The sequence below is a fragment of the Melanerpes formicivorus genome, unplaced genomic scaffold (assembly GCF_026170545.1).
Source record: "Melanerpes formicivorus ecotype bairdi unplaced genomic scaffold, bMelFor1.0.p_v2 SCAF_48, whole genome shotgun sequence".
Lineage (NCBI taxonomy): Eukaryota > Metazoa > Chordata > Aves > Piciformes > Picidae > Melanerpes > Melanerpes formicivorus.
In genome coordinates, this window is record NW_027142400.1 from 2034838 (window position 1) to 2058393 (window position 23556).

Genomic DNA, 23556 nt, shown 5'->3' on the forward strand with positions numbered 1-23556 from the left:
AAACCACAGCCCTTTCCTGAGTTCAGAGAGTATCCCCCAGGCTTCTAAGACATTTTTCTTAGCCATCAGTGTTTACTGGTAGCAATTAATGTTAGACCATAAAAAGACCTTTTAAACAAAAAGCAACTGAATTTGCCACCTGTTAAAAATCCAATTCCTCTATAACATTCACAGAGTAACCAAAAAGTTGGATAAGAGCCTCTTGAATATACCTGCTCTACCATATATACTCATGGACCACTCAAGCCCCTAACAGCCTGTTAGGCCGGCTGAATATAGTACACCAGCTACTGCAGCCAACAGCATGCACAGGAACACAATGGTCAATATCATAAATGATCAAATTTATCTCTTCAGACAAAATGACACAGGAACAATATATAGCTGAGCAGCCTGGAAATGTATAGTCAAAACCCTCACCTAAGTGACTACTGAACCCATAAGCAATGTATATATAGTAAATTTTCTTTAAATTTTATAGCTTTTGACAATTTTCTTCTCATTCTGGCTTCAAATCCACAACTCCATGCATATAACTAATTTAGCAGTTAATGGAACAATACTATCTATGCAGCATACCGTTAAGGAAGTACATAGCAAAACTAGGCCTTTCTGTGAAAAGGGTGCTTCCTTACTAGCATTTTATATACAGCACCATGGTACTTCAGTCTTGAGCTAAAACCTCTGTCTGGTTCAATAATATAAGCAGTCAAAAAAAAATCTTACAAGATTAGCTATTCGTTAATTCAGTTTTTAACACTTTACATAAATAATAGAATCCTGTAACATATTTAAGCAGAACTGAAATTCAAATCCTAACTTGTAAAGTTGCAAAAATCCAATTAATTTAGGATGAAGAATAGGATTTCTATATAAATGTATGAAAAGAATCCTTTATTTATATATTTTACCTACCTTATCTATTTATTTACACACTTTGTTCACCTTTTTACCTTTACCCTTTATATATATATATATAAAGGAAACTTTGCCATGTGAATTATAGACAGGCAATTAACAAGCTGCTTCTTTTATATGCTAATAAGAGGGATTTTCCAATTCAATTTAGAGTGAAAAGCAGTTCATCTTAGTTCAAATGCCTGCTAATTCTTCCGGGGGGGGGGGGGGGGGGGGAAGGCATCTCTGAACTAATCTGGGTACTTATTCTACAAATTAAAACTAAACTAAACTCAGACAAAAAAGCAAACAAAAAAGCCCCAAACCACAAACCCACAAGATAGGCAAAAGAATGCCCATAAAATTATTTTGGCAGCCCTTGTGAAAGGAAGGGGAAAACAGTTCTCAAAACTGATTCTTGAATCAATGTTGCATGTCTATAGAGTATTTCTCTAAACAGTCAAGAAACATACAAACAGAGGGTCCTCTGAAAGTTGAAGAGAAACATGTAGGAGAGCAATAAACATAGCACACTGAAGACATGACCTGGTTTGTGGGAATTAAAATCTGTAAGAACAGCTGTGGTTAATCAGCTCAGTTCACATCCATAAATGTCATTTTCATGGACAGGAAAAAAATGGCAAGCATAAAGTTAAATAAAACCCTGAGCCCCTTTTAAAAGTGAAAGCAGCAAGTATGAAGATTATGCACTGTGCTTCTTTGTAAGGCAAAAACACCTATATTGGTTTTTTCAATTCTCATTCATTGTTTTTCCAGCTCATTGTCTCTTAGTATTTTTGTTCAACTGCGTGGTGTTCAAAAGAAATGCTAACACATCTAAGAAATTATGATATAAATGTAAATATAACTCATACCTAGCAGAATTTTTAAAATAAATACTGAACACAAGGTGCAGACAAAGTTAACTTTGGGGCAAAGTCTGTACAGGTATACCAGACAATCAGTGCACAGCATGATATAATACGGATAGAAAAGCAGTCTGGAGTTTACTCAACTCTTCCTATTATAAGGTTCTAGTTTAAAATATCTATAAACTTTGTCAGTGCTTAATGACTCAATCTAAAGTATTTCAGAGTATCTATTTCAAACCTTCAGTAAAAATGGAGATGACACCTTCTAAAATGTAACTACGCAAAAATATTCTAGTTTGCCAAAGTTGACAAATTCTTGTAACTCTTAAGCTGAGAACCTGAAACTGGAATAATGGACTGGGAATTTATGGCATATCATAGAATCTACAGCTAAGTGACAGACTAAAACTCCCAACATAACACATAAGAAGATTTTGAGTGCACCTGTGCTATTAGTTTGAATAATCACCTGCTTTGTTTCAAAACCCTCTTCCTTCAAATTCATTCTGTGCATGCTTGATTATTCCTGGAATCACTTTTGAAGAAATCTAACAAGGCTTCCACTCAGACAAACACTAGAAGACATTCAGTAGCTCCAGGAAATGGTTTGTGTACAAAGCCTCCCTTCCCTCTGCTTGGTGGACCAACATCATCCTTGCAAGTCTTTTGCCTGGTATGCCTGTATAACATGTCTCTCTAGTAACATGCTATATTAGCAAGTAAGTGTCATGCTGTGAACAGTTCTCTTATTAAAGAACCTTTTGAAATTGTTCAGATGTCTCATATGCAAAGACAGGCCTTAAAGGACTCACCCTGACTACCAAAAGAGCTGTGGTAGGGCAGCTTGGTGCTGAGGGATTTCAGCGTAGCCCCCAGGCAACAATACTTTAAAACAAACTTTATCCACCTTAATGTACACAATAAGAGTTGACATGATGACAAGATGCTGTCTAAGTAAAAGGGCTATGGAAAAGCCTACAGAAGACTAAAAGATCCTCCCAAACACTGCAGAGTGTAGATGCAGGCAGTCTGCTGTAAGGGGAGCAAGCCAAAAGCTGTGTTGGTGGAACCTACTCCTCCCATTCTGACCAGGAAGCATAGATTGCTCCTGAAGCAGATCACATATCCAACATCTGCATCAGCTGAGAAGGTGGACAGTTCTCAGGATACTCAGAAGCAGACCCTAACACACCTACAAACTTATGGAACATGCAGGGTCAAGTTCTGAGTATGCCTTCTGAGTCTGTCTTTCAACTCTTCCCACACTGAGATAAGAATACATAGCTATATTAGCTATGACAAACCCTAGAAAAGAAAAATAAAATTGAGTGTTGAAAGATAAAATCTTGCAAGGCATCAACAGGAGGTAAAATTAGTTTGATCTCTTTCCTCATTCTATAAATACCAACTTAAACAACAAAAAAAACCCCACCACTACAATGCTGTAACAACATCGTGTTTTCTCCATGGTCATCATTTATGTTTTTCTTGTTCATTTTAAAATAAAGTAGGCCCAAACAGAAATCCAAAATTAATGTGTTAACAAATATGGACAACAGCTATTGACAACATCTAATACTAGGCTAGTCACCAGTCAGGTATGACATTGTTTCCAACTGGTCCAGGATCTACCAGCTCCCAAACCTGGCCTGCTTTGTCAGAGTTGTATCCGCATTGAGCCATGTCTCCTTCTACTTTGATGATTGACTAAGCTTCCTAGGTGGACCCCTAGGCATACATAGAATGTAGTCTTCTCCCAGGTCTTCTGGATGAACCATAGACACATGTCTGCTGCTGTTATTCATACCATACTGCAGTCATGCCAGCTTCAAAAGTGAAAGTACTGGCTGGAGCAAAGTATTATGGGGCTTGAAGTTCAGATTGTAACGTGGGAGGCTTCCTGTTCCAGTTGCTGCATCTGGGTTCTGGTTTTTTTGTGTGTGTTCCCTCTTCTGCAGGGATGGCAGCAAGTGGGAGTAGGGTAGCACACTGGTTTTCTTTTATGCTGTTGTTTTCTGTATTTCACTGCGTTTCTGCAAATAGGCTAATGTATCATGCATTGTATTATTAATTAGATTATTAGTTAGGGCAATTGTGCATTTATGTTATCTCACTTACTCAGTAAACTCTCGTCTCTTTAGCTCAACCCTGAGTTTTTGTGTGTTACTTTTCCCTCACTTCTGTGTTGGGGGAGCAGGCATTCTGTTAAACCTTTACACCAAGTTCTAAGTAGTTCTCTCTCTGGGCTTGTCTCCTGTAAGTTCAAGCATACATTACAGATAGTGTTGTCTCCATGTTGGTCTTTAGCCCTGTCTTTTGCTGCTCCTGAGTAGACATCTTGGATGGACCCCTGATTTGTGATGTTGCCTTGTCTCAGTCTGGTGACTATCACCACCCTGACCCCACCATTATGGCATCTCTGGTGAGAGAAGCTCTGCCTTTGCTGTAGCTGTGCTCTGCTCCCAGCTCTTTTTCTCTCATGGAGCAGCCCCACTCTTGCTGCTCCCTGACAGGTGATAAAGCAAGCTGACTTCTGGTTTTGCCAATAAGCCTCTGGGAGCTTGGTGAAAAGGGGGCTTATCATGAGGTTTCACTACTTAGCTGAAGGAAATAGAGTCCTGAAATTTTAAGACATGAAAAATCTCCTAGCAAACACTTTCTATAATGCTGTAATTGCCTACATAACTGATGTTACTACATTTAAAATGTAGACTTAATAGGCAAGAAAGAGAATGAGAATGAAAATGGTAAAGAACAGACAAAACTCAAGGAAATCTGTATTTCGATACAATACTTCCACATAACCACTGAAAACTCTTAAAGCTAAAATTTAGATAGTGTAATTAATCATCTATGACCATATTTTACCAGTCCTAAATTTATAGAAATACGGTGTAATTATAGGTAGAAGGTATCCAATATAGACACTACTACATGTACATATGATTAATTATGGTTCTCAACGTGCACGTCTGGTTCTGTGTTAAAGTGATGAAAGTAATTGCAACTTCCCTGAAAGTTTTTAAGACTAGGCTGGATGTGGCGGCTCTGGGCAACCCGCTCTAGTGGAAAGTGAACCCTGCCCATGGCAAGTGGGATAGAACTAGATGATCCTTCCAACCCTGACAATGCTGTGATTCTGTGATTTTGTGTAACTATATGGTCACATAAGGCTAAATTATCATGTTGCTTACATGCATGAAGTTCTAAAATTCAGCCTGTTACTAATTACTTAAAAAAAGGTCTGACTTTTTTACAGCTTTGAATACCGTAGGGAACCCAACAGTAACAGACACTAAAAAGAACTGAGAAGAATTAAAGCCTTACAGTTTAGACTGTGAACAGCCCAAGGATTACTTAAGGTAATTCAGGACAAGTGGAATAGTTTCATGCCAGTGGAGAAGGTTTCTGAAAGACATATAAGCTTTTGTGTGAAGTTGAATATACTGGCTTTGCAGCTTTTGATGCTAGGCCGCAGAGACGTCAGTTGCAAGTGCTGCTGAAATAATTTATTTCCCCAATTAGTTCCTCCAGACATAACCTAGCAGTTTCACTGCTCCTGAGAGGAAAGTTACCTTAACTACTAGTTTGGGCTGCATAACTACGGAAAAATTTTCAAAATTTAAACTCATCTATTTCAGCCTTTCTACTGCACGTGGTGCTTCAGTTTTCAACTCTCTCTTCACATATGACACACAGTGCCAGCAAAGATATTTATTTCAGTCCATAAAAGAGTGTTTTGAGAAACAGCCTGCCAGTGTTTGACAATTATATATAACAATGAAACTTGACTGGCTTTTCAAACCTTGTCCGCAAGTACAGTTACATAGTTTCAGTTGAGCTAAATTAACAGCTTGCTCGCAAAAAGTCTGTCTCCTGTCTTGCCCGTTCAGTTAGTTTTCTGCCATTTTAGCCAGCTGAACAGGCATACCACCCCATTATAGAGTGCGCAGAAATCAGTAAAATCCTCCAACTGAGGATGGTAGATATTATCCCCATCACAGTGATAGTGATCTGTCCAACGAATTTGGGCCAGAGCATGACTGCAAAAAGAATATCCAATACAGTTGGGAAGGACTGTGTAAATACTCCCCTTTCATTGGCACAGGACACTCGGCCCAGTTTCAAGGTACCCAGGTATTTCACACAAGATTTGAAATTATTTGATGATTTAACTTTTGCAAGTGTAGGCAATGTAATTAATACAGTTAAAAAGTGCATGTTGGTAGCTATGCTACAAGCATTAGCTTTTGCTGTTTTAATTACAGAGATAGCCTAGCACTCTGTATCTGATTCAGTTTTTGAAAACATCTACTTTGCATAAAACATGCTCAGAAGTTAATGAAAATATTAATAGAGCCATATTCACACTCATATTACATCATCTTATTCACATAGTTAATCCTACTCTGCAACAGAATAATTAGGTCTAGAGTGATATACCATTGTAGTAACAGCAAGATTTCATCTCAGTGCCACGTGAAAATGTAAGTCACTTGTCTTATTCTCATATATTATAGACACTGGAGTATACAGATGGAGCTATTTTTCTTCTAAACTACCTCCACCCACTGATTATTTCACATAATACAGTAGACCTTGAAAAACACAATTGCTTTCTGTTACTAGCGGGGTGAGGGGGTGTCAAGTTTTTACAAGAGTTTCTATATCTGTGGTCACAAAGAAAATCTCCTAAATGTTAACTAAGTCAGTGCCATCATTTGAACCTGTATTCAGTCTGGCATACTGATTCAAGGTTTCCCAGCTAACAACAAAATAAGGGCAAACAACTGCTGCTGCTATTCAGAAGTATTTGGGTAACAACGATACTGACTGAGTTTTTCCATTATTTGGAAAAACTATGAGCACTAGCAAGCACAAAGGAGGCCAAGAGCCAATGAGAAACTCATTAAGCTGCTTAAACTGATCTAAATCTAGGCTGCTGAGGTCACATCCCGCCCCCGCCACATATTTCCACCCCCTTCCTTCAGCCGATGCTGATGTTTACAGAAACAGGTGGTGGTGTGGCAGTTCAAGGGAAAAGAAGCCAACTAAATAACACATCACTTCAGAGGGAGTTTTCAAGCTGATCAATTCTATTAACTGGTTTAAGGAGCTGCATAGTACAAGCATCAGTGCAGAGGAGGTAGGTAGACACACACTGCTGGGAACTGAGAGTAGTTTAAGCTTCTATGAAAATTAAACCTAACAAGGAACTGAAAGCTCTCGACTTTATCCTCAGTTGTACAAACCGTTTCATACACTGATCAAATGTCAAGCTACAGATGGAGGTAGATTTCTTTCTGTTATTGCCTCTTAGTATGTTCAAAATCAACCTTGTTCTGTGGGCAAGAAGACTTATTAGCAGCAACTCATTCATGGCTGGCTCTAAACAAAAGCACAATAGTGATAACTGCACCTGATTTCAGAGAAAAATAGGAAAACAAGGCAGATACAGTTTGTTTTCTAGCACTTAAGAAGCAGGAAAGGAAGGGAACTGAAGCAAGAGGAAGCAGCTCTCCATAGTCCAGTAGACTTCTTTGCAGTGCCTGGAAAAGCGAGAGTTTCTTTGTCCTTTTACCACAGCAAAAGCTCAGTGGTCAAATAGGATGGATACGAGCTGATGCTAGATACCATCACATCAGACACAAAAAGTAAATAGAAATCCCAGTTCCCAAAAATCAGAGCAGAGTATTGCTCATGCTGGCTTCAGTACTCACAGGTTGGATAAGGAAAGAGAACAATTTCACTTCTATAGTGGAATTTATTAGTCTGTAATTTTCCTATCTTTTAGTAGCACAGCACAATTAGAATATAATAAGCATGTCTAATCCCAATTTTATGTGCTTTGTATCTTTGCATTATTATGAGTCTTAATATTCCTTATGCTTTTTTACTCAGCTAACAGTAATTTGAGGCTTAATCTGGCCACGTGAGAAAAACAGTTTGTAAATTTTCCAGATGAAGTACATGCACCTTCTTTTGTCTAAGAAGGTTGTTCAGATTTTTGCATTGTGACTTGCAGAAATTACAGAGTGATGTTTGAAAAAAATATCTCTGGTACAGGTGAGCATCATGAAAGCAATCCCATCCTCACCCAAGCTTTTAAAACAAAGGGACAAAGAAATCTATAAATCAGCCTGCAATTATGCAAAGCTCCCATTTTCCTTATCCATACACTGAAAGCATACACTGGAAGTCCTCAACTCATGACGACCACGCTGAATTTGTACGAAGGCCAATGTGCCTCAAATACACCCTATCTTGGTGTGGGTTTTTCTTTCTTAAACATTTGCCGCTCTCCAGTGACAGGCTCCTGGACCTCGCACAGTGGGCCCACCCTTCCCTTCATCCACAGCAGAGCCCAAACCCCTCTCTCTCGAGCGCACTCCGGTAGGCAACTCGGGCCTCGGGGTCTGTAGAGAACTCTCACACCCCATGGGGTGCCACCGTCTAAGGGAGATCCTGCTAGAGGCCTGGGGTGCCAGGAAAACCTCAGCCTGGCCCAATGTTCCCTCTCAGACAAGCGCCAGGAGTAGAGAGGCAGAACGCCTCAAACCAGTGGGACCCACCCGAAGGCGTGGCTGTGGTCATGGGGCCCGTCCCACAGCCCGGGCGGAACGGAGAGAGGTCCAGGCCCAAGCCCAACTCCGAGCCCGCCGGCTGCCGCCGCTCCGTGACAGGAGGAGCGAGGGGCGGGAAGTTGCCGCCAACCCCGCCTGCTAGCCGACGGCCTGGGAGCCGCGGCTCACGTGACGTGCCCAGCCAATGGTGGGACAGAGGCTCGCTCTCGGCGGGCGGGGGGTGGAGGAGGAGGAGGAGGAGGAAGGGGGTAGGGGGAGGGCTGAGCCTGTCGCCGTCGCTGAAGACGGGGGGAGCGGCAGAGCGGGGCGGGCGCAGCGCGGAGCGGGGCCGCCGGGGGTTGCGCCTCTACGGTTGCGGCGCGTGGGGCGGCCATGCCGAATAAAAACAAGAAGGAGAAAGTGAGTCGATGGGGTTCGGGGGGAGCCAGGCCCTGAGGCAAGGCTGTGGGGCGCAGGCCCCGCGGGGAGGAGGGGCCTGAGGCAGAGCGCGTCGGGGGGCAGCAGAGGCGAGCGCAGCCCGGCGTCGAGGAGGCCGTCGGGACGCTCCCTGTCGCTGGGGTGAGCTAGGCGAGGGATAGCCCCCTCACATCGCCGCTGTGTGATGGCCACCTTCCTTCTGGAAGCCGGGTACTGGGGAGCGGGCAGCTCCCGGTGGGGCCTAGTCTAAAGGGTGCTGTGCCCACCGTTTCTGGGGGGTGTTCCCGTGTCGACTCGCCGGGCCCTGGGGGCCCGCCCCGCCAAAGCGGGGGCGCGGAGCCCGCGATGGGCGGGCGCGGATTTGGAGGCAGCCGGAGGGAGGGAGTCAGTGGAGGGAGGCCATGGTTTTGGCGTGCGGGGGAGTGTTGGAGAGAGGGACTGGGAAACGTGTCCTCCATTCGTGTCTGGCGAAGGGGTGAGCTGGGAGGGGGGCGGCCCGGGTGCGTTGAGGAGGAAGGAGTGTTTTTCTTGGTGGCACAGCAGGGTTTAGGGGGGTGGGGATGGGTGTCTGTGCCCGCAGCTGCTTACACGGTCTCTGTCCTGGGAAATTTCGCTGCTGCGTGGCTCTGGCTGCAGTTGGAGTTCTGCATGGAGGATCACCATAAGAATTCTAGGAGCATTAATTGCCGCTGGAAGTATTTTCCCTTCCTTTTCCTGACAGTGGAAGAGGGTCTGGTTTTAGCTTCACTTTGCCTCAGTTTTCGTCGGTGGTCCCAGGAGTGATTTGTATAGCAGTCACGAAAGGGGCTTGCACAAAAAATGTTCACAGACTACTTCTAAATCCAAAAGAAAGTTAACTGGATTGCACTTTATTTTATGTAATAGGCAATTAGCCATATGACTGGAAGTCAGAAACAGTGAAGTATACAGTCTGCCTCATCCAACTGGTATCCCTTTAGACCTTATCCGTTTGGTTGGCTTCTGCTTGTCTTTTAGTTTTTCAGCATGTTTTTAAAATTAGATGCAGGGAGGATGGGTGTTACAGTTTGTGGGTGTTTGTTTGGTTTAACTTTTTCAATATCCTTGCCACCTCTGATATTAAAAACATTCAAACTTTTCTTACTTTTCTTGAGAATAACAAATCTCAAAAATATGCTATGCATGAAGGATGCAAGTTAAATACAATGCTGGGAGGGAGAAAATTGGGTTGCTTCTAATACTAGACTTTCTAGCTCCTAGAACAGACAAAATAATAAAGTGTAAGTCATGCACTGTACTAATACTAGTTTTAAAGCTAAACTATATATTCCTAAAATTGAAGACATCAAGGATTAGTTCTTAGATACAGTTTAGATCACTTGCATTCTTTGTTCCTGCTTGTTTACTTATAGGGAAGCTTATCTTTATGTACTTTATGGGTGAATTTTGAGGCGTAACACTCAGAAACCTTTCTGCATGTGAAATATGTTTAAAGCAGATTTAAAGAAAGTGATAGTTCAATATTATGTATGGTCTTCAAATAAAACAGTATTGCTTTTTCCCCCCTGTTGATTGTAATATTCTTAATGAGTGTCTAAAAAAAATCCCAACTTACTTCTTGACTTCAATCTGTCTAGATCTCCTTTTCAAACTAACTGAGACTGCAAACTTTTCTTTTAAGGAACCTGCAAAATCAGTCAAGAGTGGAAAAAGTGGCAAAGATGGACAAGATAACCAAGAACACGAGGTAAATATTTGTAAAATTAATACTTTTTTTCCACAGAAATATGTCATGACTTCTGAAGAGTGTTTTAAGTTTTTGTAGACTATTATAATTTTGACATGATGGGTGGCTTTGAGTGAAAGGGGTTGTGAAGCTTCTGCTCTGGTATTTGACAAAGAAGTGTTTTGAATACTTAAGATGCTTTTGAGAAAGTTAATGCTTCCTTGCTATAATCTTAAATTCTCATCTCTTTTCTTTTTGATTGTAAAACGTACATCTATCTTATTTTCTAGTCTTATGAGTGTTAGTGCTTGTCTTTTAGGTGGTCATTGCTGTTTTTATCGTTCTCTGTAATTCCCAGAGCGCTCTCAAACTGTCAGTGTTGACATGTCAGTTAAGTGTGAGTAGCCTGTTACATCGTCAGGAGACCTTAGGCTTAATCAAAGACTGCCAGTTCCGTTATGTGACTTCTATTTATAGATACAAAAAGGTGCACAATGGAGAGTTTCATTTTTGACTGATTATTCTGCTGTTGATACTGATTTATTTTATTTTTTTCTTTCTGCATTGCTCTGTTTTGCCCACCAGCAAGGTACAGAGATGTGAAAGGGGTCAGTTAAATCAACATTCACTTGTTTTTACACAGTAATCCAGAAACTCAGAATTAATAAATTTGTTTCATTTGGAAAGCCACTCTTTGGGCGCATTCTGAAATTTCCTTCAAAATGTTCATACCAGCCTGACTATAAAATGCTACATTGAAAAGCCTACGTATTTCAGCTTCTACACTGTATGTCTTTACACAGAAAGATAATGGTTGAGAACAAAATACTCATCCAGCTTTACCATTTTATACTCCCTGAAATGACTGTTGCCATAGGTGAGTGAAAATACTTAGTATACACTTTGTGATGCACTTCAGTGAGTTCTTGTTAGTTGTTGTGCAGAAAGATGCAATACTACTTCACAAATTAGTAAGATCTATTGAAACTTGTAAACTGCTTGTGAAAGTATTTTGGCAAATACGTAAAAGAATGACTGAGTTCTGGTGGAGTGAATCTAGCTGTTAGGAGAGCTTGTAGAATAGTGTGGCCAACAGGAGTAGGGAGGTCATTCTGCCCCTGTACTCAGCACTGGTTAGGCCACACCGTGAGTACTGTGTCCAGTTCTGGGCCCCTCAGTTTAGAAAAGATGCTGAATTGCTAGAATATGACCAGAGAAGGGCAGCAAAGCTGGGGAGGGGTTTGGAGCACAAGACCTATGAGGAGAGGCTGAGGGAGCTGGGGTTGCTTAGCCTGGAGAAGAGAAGGCTCAGAGGAGACCTTACTGCTCTCTACAGCTACCTGAAGGGAGGTTGTAGCCAGGTGGGAGTTGGTCTCTTCTCCCAGGCAACCAGCACCAGAACAAGAGGACACAGTCTCATGCTCCACCAGGGGAAGTTTAGGCTGGATGTTAGGAAGAAGCTCTTCACAGGAAGAGTGATTGGCCATTGGAATGGGCTGCCCAGGGAGGTGGTGGAGTCACCATCACTGGAGGTGTTTAGGAAGAGACTTGATGGGGTGCTTGGTGCCATGGTTTAGTTGATTAGATAGTGTTGGATGATAGGTTGGACTTGATGATCTCAAAGGTCTCTTCCAACCTGGTTAATTCTATTCTATAAATTAGGAAATATATTGATGTAGCTGTTTGTATGGTGTAAATAGATGTATTTTACTTTAATGCACTCGTATCTTCACAGTTTATTGCTGTAGCATTAAAAAGAGCATTACTTCCTGGCTATAATTTTATTTCCTGTGCAATTGTAAGGCTCATCATTTTCAGCATCTTTGCTGTAAGTTTGCTGACTGCTTATTTTCTCAGGCTCCTGAGACCAAATAAATTATCTTATTTCTTCCTGGTTCTTCAAGATGGAGGGTAAAACTCATGTAGTTAGTTAGTGGAGAGCTCTAAATGTTATCTGAAAATGTATATGCAGTTTCATTTGTAATTTCTTTCCATGTTTCCAGATCTGGTTTGCCTTTTTTTTTTTTTTTAAACTTAAAATACAAGAGAGATTAATCTCAACAGGAGAATATATTGTGGTGTTCATGCATTTTTCTTTTTCAATAGTTCTTCCAGGTAGAATTCCCAATGAAAAGTAGTTTACTTAACTGTGAGTTGGGGCAGAAGGGATAAGGGACTGGGAATGTGACTGGCACATACAGTATGATTACCATTCCCAGTGGGCATCATTCAGTCTCCATACAATTTTGAACACCTCAGTGCTTGACTCATTAACTTAATTAATAGAATAGTTGGACAGAAATAGCAGTATAAACTTTGCACTCTAATGTGGCTGGCTATAAAAATTATGTCTGTTAGCTGGCACTTACATGAGTGGAAAGGAGGGTATTAACGTAGTGAAGATGAGTAAACAGAAATACTCTGGAACACACTTCATGCCTTGTGCATGTGTTTAAACATGGCTTCTTAAATCTAGACTATGGATAGGTTTGGAAACAACTGTGGTTGATTTATTAGTTGTTGTGGTTTTTTTTTTTTCCTTAAAATGCATTTAGTGCAAATGGCAGACTATAAAAACTAGAAACTACTTTTCAAAGAACAGGGGCAACAAGCAGCAGCATCCCACAAACACTTTATTTATAGATACTTTTATAGCACTTAACCAAATTCATGATGCCTTAGACCTCTCTAGACAAGAGTACAACAGACCTTAATATTTACAAGAATGAACAACTTTTTTCCCTGTCTTGTAGTCATGGAGGCGAGATCTCAGCTGAAGCTCTACAGGAAGTTTGAAAAGGGATTGAAATTATTCCTGGTATGTCAGGTCAGGATGCTCATGCTGAAGGGATGGAAATACTTTAACTGATGTTTTCGTGGCCTGAAAATTATGGCTAAACATGTACCGAAGTGCTTCATAGAGGCTGCAGTGCACAGATGACCTGCTGAAGTAGATGCCTCTTCATTTAAATCTCAAAAAATCATACTGTAGTTGCATTTGAAAGCATTGTCCATCTTGTCTATTTCCCTGTCTCCAGCATTCTCATCAAGCAGATTGTTAAGGTGAAAGAACAAAAGGTAATTCTTCATGCTTTACCTGTGTCCTGGTTACCTGATGCAGTATCAAAAGTCATGCTACTTAGGAAGCAACATGGACCTCTTTTTGCTTGCTGTATCATCAGTAGTGGATACTCAAGAAGAGAGATTCAGAAATGGAATGGATGTATGGTCTTCCATCCTGGTATACTTTAAGCCAGCATGTGGCTTGGAAGATTGTTTAGCAGAGGTAGTGTGTGAAATTGTTTTTAATATTATGAAAGATTTAATTCTTTTCTTATCTGGTCATATTTAGATTTTGTTTTTTTTTTTTTTTTTTTTGTCCCAAGATGTATGTAATCTCTCCTACATGGGATTATCCATCTCTGTTTTCCATCTTCTGTTCTTCTTTCTGTGACAGTAGTACCAGAAATGCACTGTATGTATGAGATGGGGTTAAATTTTTGTTCTGTACCCTAATGCAATTATTCTAGTTTCCAGTTGCACATAGTGTTCACATTTTAAATACCCATCAAATTTTAGTTCATGACCTGTTAGTAAAAATTAATGCATTAGAACAAATTGTTGTCAGAACAATTTAATTGATCCCTTTCAGTATAACCTCTGACTCCAGTAATTAGTCCAGAATATTAGTGTCTTCAGGTTGTGAATAAAAACTTAATCTGTTCTTTTATTCTGTATTGTTTTCATTTGTGTGGAAGTGGTATCCCCACTCTGGTAAAGATACCCGAGGGGTTTGTTTAGCAGTGCTCAAAAACCTGTGTTCACACAAAAAATACAAAAATTAATAAAAATGCCTGAGTGTGGGGATCAGCTATACCAACACTTGGCAACTTGTGAACATATTCCCTGAGACCTAACTGGCCTTTGGGGAAGTTACTTGCCTCAAAGATAAGCTTTGTTGTGACATGCTGTTTTGTCATGGGGTGGAGAGGCCTGCCTTTTGAGTTAAGGCACTAATAATCTGTGATTGGTCTAATTTCTTCAGAAAGATGTGGCTTGGTAGTCATTAATGATTGTTGAGAAACTTTACCTTTTTCTGTCTTTAGCAAAAAACTTGACGCTTCTGAAAAATTCAAGTGCAGTATTTCAACAGTAGTTTTCAAATATAACCACAGGGGAAGAAAGTCAAAATTTTAACCCTGTTTACTCTTATTTCTATCTGTTTTGCCTGTGGGAAACTGTGCTAAAACTTGCACTTTTTCCCAGTCACTGAAATGATGTAGGACCACTAGGACAATTAACTGCTGTGGTTCGCCTGGGGAATGGAAGGGTCAGAAGTAGCTAGTATTTGTTCATACAAGGCACTAGTAGGAGCAGTAGCATCTTCTGAGTCTGACTGGACTGTTTAAAGAAGGCATGAAACTTCTAAATTTAAAATTCTGTTCATTTTCAATCTATGTGCTGAGTAGTACCTAGAAGGAAAGGACTACTTTTGTTGTTTAAGAAATTACTGACTTAGTGACTTTCAAAACATGAGAGCAGAAATTGTAACTTTTTCTGCAAGTTATTCTGTCATGCAAACAGAAGACTAACGTGGTTTGAGGAGCATGTGTGTGTATTTGTGTGTATTTTCTCATTGTTTCTTTGTGCTGCCCTGGGTGTTGTTTTTTTTAACACAGGCGAATAAAAATGTAATAAAACACAAACTGCATTGGCCAGTTTTCTTGCTGTGCAAGAAACTGCTTGGTTTTACTGACAGCAGGCATTACTAATTTTGGACTATAATCACTTTTGAGACCAAATTTTTAAAATCAGTTAAACTGTTAAATACTGCTCCATGCTTCTGTCCTGCCTCTGACTCACAGTCATCACTTTCCAGTAGGTTGTTTAAACACTGGTAATAGCTTCCAGTGCAGCAGTTCTGTCAGACTTTGTTTTCAGAAGTTTTTCTTCCCTTGTGAAGCCATTTTTTAATTTATTTTTTTTTAGTTAATTTTCTAAGATATTCAACACAGTAATAAAATTGCCCAGGAATAAAATGACCGATATCTCTCTTTAAGGGGCTGTCTTTAAAATACTTCAGCAGAAGTAAGGATTTTCACTTCTCTGGAGGATCCTTGAGAAGCAGCTACTTGGTTTTGTGTTGATTACCTTTCCTGTATTAGCCAATACATAGTGAGGAAAGACTCAGTATTCTCATTACTACATTTACCAATTCCTGATTACTTATGATGGCTACTTACCCCTTTCTAAAATTATTATTTTTAAGGTGGGTTTTGATGCTGTTGTGTGGGTTTCTTAGGAGAGATTATATGTAGAAATATGCTAATGTTGAAAAGGAGGAGGAGACAAAAGCAACGATCCAGCAGATTTTGTGTTAACGGGTTCCTGTGATTGGCAATAGCAACTTCTTTAGAAAGCTGACTTCATGTTTTCTATATATTGTTACTTATTTTTCTCATGCTTCCTGTTTGATTTTTCATTGCAATGCTATTTAAGGTGTTGTATCAGGTATTAATAGCCCTGAGAAACAAACATACCAGATACGATCTTCAATATGGAGTCTATTACAGCATCTACCTGCTGACTAGATTTTTCTACTTCAGAACTTTTAAAGCTAAAGTCTTAGCATAGATAAGTACTTATTAGGCAACTCCCGAAGGACTGCACCAGAGGACCTGGAGGTTTGGAGGCTGGAAAGGGGAGAATAATTTTTGATGCTTCTGGAGTTCTTTTTCCCCCTGCCTTTTTCATTTGTATCAGGACTAGTTCTGCTCATAAGTAATTTCTGGAAATATCTTCATGCCAGAGAACATTCTTTCAATCTGCTGAGATTATTCTGTTTTAATTATTTAGTATGCTAATTTGTACCTGCATGTAATTCACTGTATATATATCTCTTGTCAAAGCAACTGTCATTTCAGCTCTCTTCTGTTACTTATTAGATGGGTAATCTCTGTCATTTAGTGACACAGCTTGTTTGGTTGCATTGAGTTCAGCGTCTCTGAGGTGTATGATTCTTCTGTATGTGTTGTTCTTCATAGAAGCAGATCTTGTTTTGAAAGAGGTATATTTAGCATGGATTGGATTTACCTCTTTTAATTAACGCACAAAGTTAAGTATTCTTTTATAATGGGGAAACAGTGTTTTAAGAGCTTTGATAGTACTCCCTACCATATTGTCAGTTTGATGCTGGTTGTGTATCTGTCTAGATCAGGAATGGCTTGGTAGCCTGTAATAAATCATTCTGAAACCCCTAAGTTTTCAGTGAACCAAATCAATAAGCTGCATTTGTCGTTGGTTGGTTTGTTCTATTTACAAAAAAAGTAGTTGTCAGCCCTGTGCAAGAACTAGAAGAACACAGTATCACGTTTTCAGAAGCATCTCCTTTCAGGTATAGAATTATTAGGGTTGGAAGGGACCTCAAGGATCATTCCAATTCTATACCTGAAAGGAGATGCTTCTGAAAACGTGATACTGTGTTCTTCTAGTTCTTGCACAGGGCTGACAACTACTTGTATAACGTATGAAGTCTTTGGCTTGTAGTTTGTTTCAATACTTGCTATCTTCTAATTCCTAGTCATGTTTTTAAATTCTCAGAATCATTCCTGAATGAAATCACAGCAATGAAGGCAAAGATTGCTCTAATATAAAGGAGCAAAGTGGCCTTCAAAAATGCTTATGGGCAGTTTGTAAACTGAAAACACCTTTTTCATCCTTTGTGTCAAATAGTTTCTCTTTTTTTTGGTAAGAGTTAAGGCCTAATACTGCTTAAGTTTGTAGAAGACTTGGGTGTTCGTTAATGTGTATGTGTTACACAGAATGTGTATCTTAAGGGGAATGCAAATAGTAAGAGAAATCAAGTAGAGTTTAATCTACCTGTGTGTTAACAGACTTTCAAACATTAAATATGGTTGGTTTGAGTTTTTTAGGTTTTGGTGGGTTTTTTCCCCTCTTCAGTTTTCGTTTGAAGCTGGAATAAATTTCTAATTCTGCAGCTGGGATGGTGGATTCTTTTGTTTGTGACTTTCCACATGTCCCAATCCTAACAGGCCTTGGGATCAAAGGGGGAAAAAAAAGATGCAAAAAAAAAAAAATTCACCCCAAATTTACCTCATTTTTGAATATACTTAAAAGACGGCTGCTGAATGCTATCATTTGCTATACCTTCACAATGACTATAACTTAACATGCCTCTTCATCACTGCTCAGTTTAGTAATGTGAAGTACAGAGAAGTACGCTTTTCTAGTGGCTTGAAAAATAAAAGCATGATGAGAGGCAAAGATGAAATAATTTTCTAAAAGAAACAGTCCTTCAGAAGTGGTCAAGGTTATTATACTACTGAAATACCTGGGAACCTTGTCATGGACTGTAACACTCTTATGTAGCATCTAATACAAATACCAAATTGGTGGACAGGGAGTAGAGCAAAAAAGACTTCAGTGTATGTGAAATGAGAAACTATTGTGAATGGATCAAGGAGCACAGGAATGCAGGCATCTTTAGTAAAGTCATATACATATGTACATATACAGTAGTCTTTGCTCACCAGTACCTTCATATGCTACTGTAAATTTTAATTATATAGGAGTTGGGGCTTAAAGCAAATGAAATGTGTTTGTGTGTGTTCCTTCAAATGTGAGAACCTTATATATGTGTGCATATATGTACATGGGTGTATATATGTAAAGAAGCACAAAAGCAGTTCTTGTTGAGTTTTTTTGAAAGTAAAAATATGATTCAGACTGATCATAGAGAAATTATAAATGAAAATCAAGGCCATCATTTACTCAGATTCTTCATCTCTATTCAAATAAATGCTTTGAAATAATATTTAGGACATAATCTGATTTTAATAATGTTTAATTAGCTAGCTGATGGTTGCATGCACCAAATTTTACTTTTCTGCCTCTTTGAAGTTTCATTATAGAAGATGCGTTAAAAAACAACTTGCTTTCCTGCCTGCATTTGTGAAGTACCAGGTGCTCACTGGTGGTGGTGTTTTCAGCAAGCACAAAACATTGTGAATTCACTTAAACAGTATGAGTCTGGGCACCCCATAATCTTTGCCAGTCCTCTACATCCTCAGGCTGCAGATCTGATCTCTGACTGAAAGGAATCAAATGTCAGTTTGTTCCTGGAGTAAATTAGTTGAAACAAACTTAAGTTTTCAAGGAGCAAATGGAAACCAAGCTTCATGCTACTGATGCTTAACTGTGAATGTAAGATTACAGTACAAGAATGCCAAGGATGCAGTAAACTGATCTGAGACATTTTTGACTATTGTCAGGATCAATTTGGTGTATTGCTTGTCAAGTGTTGCACAAAGCTGTGATATGGTTCTTTTGAAGATAGTATTAGGCCCTGTGTGTAAGCAGCTAACAAGAAATACAAAAGCAGTGCTTTATATCATGAAAAATAAATGCTAGCAAGAAAGGCCCAAGAGCTTCAGCAAGTTGTAGGTTGGTCTTCTAAAGTGGTCTGTGACTGTAAACCTTGCCATGGGCACACCTCCCCAGTGAAGAGATCCAGATGACCTTCACTACTCATAGGGAGCTTTCCAGTCATTGTTGCAATTCAACAAACTGCATGTGTCTGAAAGGACTGATGAAACTCAGTAGCTAGACTATTAGAAGTAGCTAGCAGTAGCATTGCTACGTGCAAATGCAAATCGGAGCTCCTAACCAAGTACTGAAACAAATCAGTGAGTAATGGTTACGGTGTGCTAGAATATATAAACCTTGTCATCACCACCATGTTGAAATGTTCATCTTTTTGTTTATGATAACACAAATCCTTAAAGCTTTAGGATAAAAAAATTAATAAGTTATTCAGAGACTACCACTGGACCACCCAGTGTGCTTTAACCACTGAGACAAGCTTTAATAATAATAAACATCTACAAAGGTCATTCTAGCAGTTCAATCCAGGTATCATTGTGGCAAATTATCTCATTGAGGGAAAACAATAGAAATCTAAGTTTGTGTGAAACCAACCAACATCTTTAGCACCATGAACTGCATCTCCAGAGGCTCCTCCGTAACTTGACTGTCTAAACAGTCTTATGTCAGTGAAACTAGTGAACAGTAATGGCATAGTAGCAAGAATCTTCAATGGAGTGAGAACCTCAGAACTGTCTGTTATCCAAAATGATACCCAGAAACATGTTGTTTCCCTGACATTTTTTAACTGGGTTGTTTATGAATCAATGCCCCTTTTTATGTGTCCAGATGATTAAGAACCCATATCGAGCTTTGCATAGTTTGCACTGAGTCTCCCTAGATTGAAAATACTGATGTTTTAAAGGTCTTAGCTAGTTGCTCTATAACAAAATCACTAGTGGGTGGGCACTACTTGCATGAACTGGAATCACTATAGGCTGTCTCAATAGCTCTGTGAGGCTCAATATTTAATAACAAGAGTTTATTCTGATGTCCTCTTGGAAGGCACAAAAATTAGCCAAACGGTGCTCTTCGCATAGTGTGTGATCTCGAACAGCTTTACCTTGGCCCCAACTGCCAATCTAACACCACTAGCTCACCTACTGCAGGTCTGATGTGAGTATATTTACCAGTTTGTTGGCTGCTGGGCTGTATGTCAGGTATGATCTGTCTATTTTCCAACCTCCAAAGCAGTAATTGAAGGTCTGCAAAGGAGAGAGTTTGAGTTTGATTCCTGCAGTGTTTAAAGTAGTTTGAAAGTCTCTGAAGTTACTACACAGGAAAAAACGCATAGAAAGCTCTTAACTGCTTTCTATTAATTTTTTGCTCCTTGATCTTTGATTTCAGTTCTTACTTCAGGTGATTAAGTTCAACTTCTCAGCTCAATTACATTAGCCAAACTATTTTGATTACATATTGAGCCCTCATACAATTTTGAAAATGAAGTTGTAAATGTCACTTTCATATTTTCTTATGGTCTTTGTTTTGTTGCAGTAAATTGTATTTCGGTTTCATTATATATTAGATACAGTCCATGATGCTTTCATAGCTTCCACTAAGGGTGCCTTGGGCAAGAGCTTTTCTTTGGGCTGTAGATCAAAAGCAAGTCCGTGAAGGCTGCTACCTACACCAAAAGGATAGGAAGGAAGGGAATAATTCTGTTTTAATATAAGAATTCTCCTTCTGTTCTCAGGTTCTGTCTAATGAATCTCAATAAAGGTGTTACATGCTTTTTGCTCTATGCACCTGCATTTCACAGGCAGTCTCAATCGTATGAATTGGTGCAGGGTTCACATATCCAGATTTTGTTATCTAGAGTTTTTATCAAGGTTCTTTCTGGTATGTGGCTTGCTGCCACTGTACTGTGATGGTGAACACATTGATACAGACTTTAATTCAGTGGTGATGCTCATTAGAGTGAAGAAATTGCATAGCATTAGACTGATCTATGTGAGGAAACTCCATACAGGGTGTTGTCAAGTACTGCATTTCCTTCAGGCAGAGAAAGACTCTCTCTCACCTCTTAGGAGGTGATCTGATCTTTGTCACTACTAATCCATCTTGTTTGTTGGTTTGTGTTTTTTTTTTTTTTAAATGAGTGCAGGTGATTTTTGTCCTCTTCCAATCCTCATCCTCCTCTGACCACCTTACCTTAGAGTAGAATGAAAGCTTGCAGCATGGTTACAGAGTTGACCCCACTCTAGGCTTGGTCTGGCCATGCTCTTGGTTTTATGGAGCAGAAGGTTTTGTGTGCTTTCATCTAACTCTTAGTTGTTAGCGACTGTGCTTTGAATGGTCAGGTCAAATACAGTTCTGTTTGCCTATGTTTGGTGAAGATAGCTTGAATACCTGTTTTGTGAGGGCCTGTCAGAAAGGGAAGAATAGGATCTTTGGAAAGACTTGATGACATATATGGGATGCAGAATGGACTCTCCTTCCAGTTTCCAGTTTCTCTCTCATGTCTTAGGTGAATAGCCAGAAGTAAAAGTTGCCATGTGGGCTGTTTGATGGAAACTTTTTTCTTTTTCTTTTTTTTCCCCATAAAAAGAAAATAATGTCTGTAATTATAGATGTGTTCTGTCTACTCATATCTTTATTTCTCTGGTCATAAATTTAATGTCATCTGCTGATCTATACTTGCTTGTGAACAAGTCTGGGGATGAAGGATCCAGCTTTGCTCCAAACAATATTAAGATAAGCAATATATCACATGCTGCTTGATGCAGGAGGACTGAAGGGAAGAAAGGATGCAAGGACTACATCCTGAACTATTCTGACTGGCAAGAAATCTCTCCTCCCTGCCTTTCACTGTCTTGAATATGTTTTAAGCTTATTCAAGGACAGTGAGGAACATAAACTGTTTTTTCAGTTCTAAGAGTCAGATTCATACTGTTTCCTATTGTCTTAATTTCATAAAAATATGTAAAGCTCTAGCTTTTAAAAACTAAATTGATCAGAAAACCTGAGAGTTGTGTTTTAATCATGATTTGAAGAACCACATTCTCAATCTGACTTTTTTTTTCCATATGTACACATTTTTAGGAGTTTATCAGGATTTTTGGAATTGAATGTGTCTGAGTACATGAAATTTGCGTAGGAGGAAGCTGTTAGCCAGAACAAGGGGAAGAAGAGGTATTTCCCATTCTTGTCACAGGAATGGAATTGATACAAATAAATCTGTAGTTTGGCTATTCCAGTGTTGACTTAAGTTGAAGTGTTCACTGATGTAACCAAATGTCCATCAGTTACGCTCAGGAGTTACGGTTTCTGAAGCAGTTTGTTATGGGGAGGAAGAAGCTGAGCATTTTTCTCTCAATTAACGAGCACTCTACTTTCTTAAAAAGTTAACTATGCTACTTTTAGCAAATGCATACACAGAGAATTTGTTTTCTTTTTAGAGGGTGGTTAAAATTGCCTAGCTGTGTGACTTAAGTTGGCTTAACTCACTTTATCCTGGTGCGCTTCTAAGGTCTGGTTGTCTGCAAGCTTGAGAGGCCAGTTCTCCTGTGGTGGCACCATAATGCCACTTAGATATGTCATTTGGTACAGCTGTGTAGTATTAAAATACTAATGAACTGGAAACTGGGCAGCTTTCTGATATATGCTCTCTGAGTGACTGGAGCAAGACTGAAAAGTGGGGATAATCATGGTTGATGGCAGAAAGGAGGAAGAAGTCTGGCTAAATTTCCCAGCAATTCAGGGTTAGAATTACACTGGAGTCATCACTGCTAGATGAGAAGCTGCCACAGTAACCAAAAAACACTTTCTTTTACCATTATTAACTAGAAATGTTACCCATCTTCTTAAATAATCACTTTTGGCTAATTTTAGAATATATCTGAAATTTAGAATAGTTGGTTCCCTGAGGTGTGTGTTACCTCAAGATACTGTAGTGTCCACATGCATGCAGGTACACATGAACGCTTGTTAATTTAAAATTGAGAGTTTGTTTGGGAATAGAGGAAACAGGAAAGTGGTTTTTCCTGTTCCAAGTAATGAACAATGAACAGGTGGCAGTGGAAGATAGGTTGTTCTGAAAACACCATTAGATTGAAGCACAATGTTGAAAGTACAGAATCCTGTGCAGTAATAGTGTTTATAATGCATTTTAATTAACTTCTATTTAATATGTGGTAATTCATTGTCTCCTATTTTTTAGTGTTTTTTCTTTCTGTGGAGTCTATTCATATTTTTATTTGGAATGCCTTTTTCTTAATATGAATTAATGGATAAAATTTACCTTGCCGGTCACTTATATTTCAGCGAAAAGATTTTTAAGTGTTTAATGTTTGGGATTAAAAAGTGAAATAATCTGAAAAATGCTTTTAACTTGACAATATACCATTTTTACTGAAACAAGTTTTAGAGGTTCTTTTGGTAACTTAAGACTTTGAGTGTTCAGAGGATATTGTCTTTTTATTTGTTCTGTAAGGGGCTTTGACATTATAATATTCCCCAAATGGTTATCATAAATGTGTTTAATGAAAACTAAATTTCAGTCAGTACTGTGAGTATAATATAACACAGTTGCTAATCTGTTCTTGAGGCATAAACATTTATCTCCCTTTTATGCTACTATGAAAAAAATAGTTGAAATAGTTACTGTCTTAAATGTTATCTACCTTTAAAGTCTCTATGC

General features: G+C 39.2%; 1 protein-coding gene and 1 long non-coding RNA gene across 3 annotated transcripts in view; one reads left to right on the forward strand and one right to left on the reverse strand.

Annotated features, from left to right (window-relative positions):
* The window catches only part of LOC137452056 (uncharacterized), a 50486-nt gene extending 42047 nt beyond the window's left edge, over positions 1 to 8439 (reverse strand). The window contains exon 1 of the long non-coding RNA XR_010989954.1: positions 8342 to 8439. This is a non-coding gene — a long non-coding RNA (uncharacterized lncRNA). The remainder of the gene's footprint in view (positions 1 to 8341) is intronic.
* Positions 8440 to 8619: 180 nt separating this feature from the next.
* PPP2R5C (protein phosphatase 2 regulatory subunit B'gamma) overlaps positions 8620 to 23556 on the forward strand; it is an 80155-nt gene continuing 65218 nt past the window's right edge. Inside the window, exons 1-2 of one of the 2 annotated variants that reach the window (XM_068160141.1) lie at positions 8620 to 8752; positions 10431 to 10496. In XM_068160141.1, the coding sequence (XP_068016242.1) occupies positions 8726 to 8752; positions 10431 to 10496 (93 nt within the window). In that variant the 5' untranslated portion in view covers positions 8620 to 8725. Of the gene's footprint in view, positions 8753 to 8831; positions 8912 to 10430; positions 10497 to 23556 lie in introns of those variants that run through there. The other variant, XM_068160143.1, reaches the window with a different exon arrangement.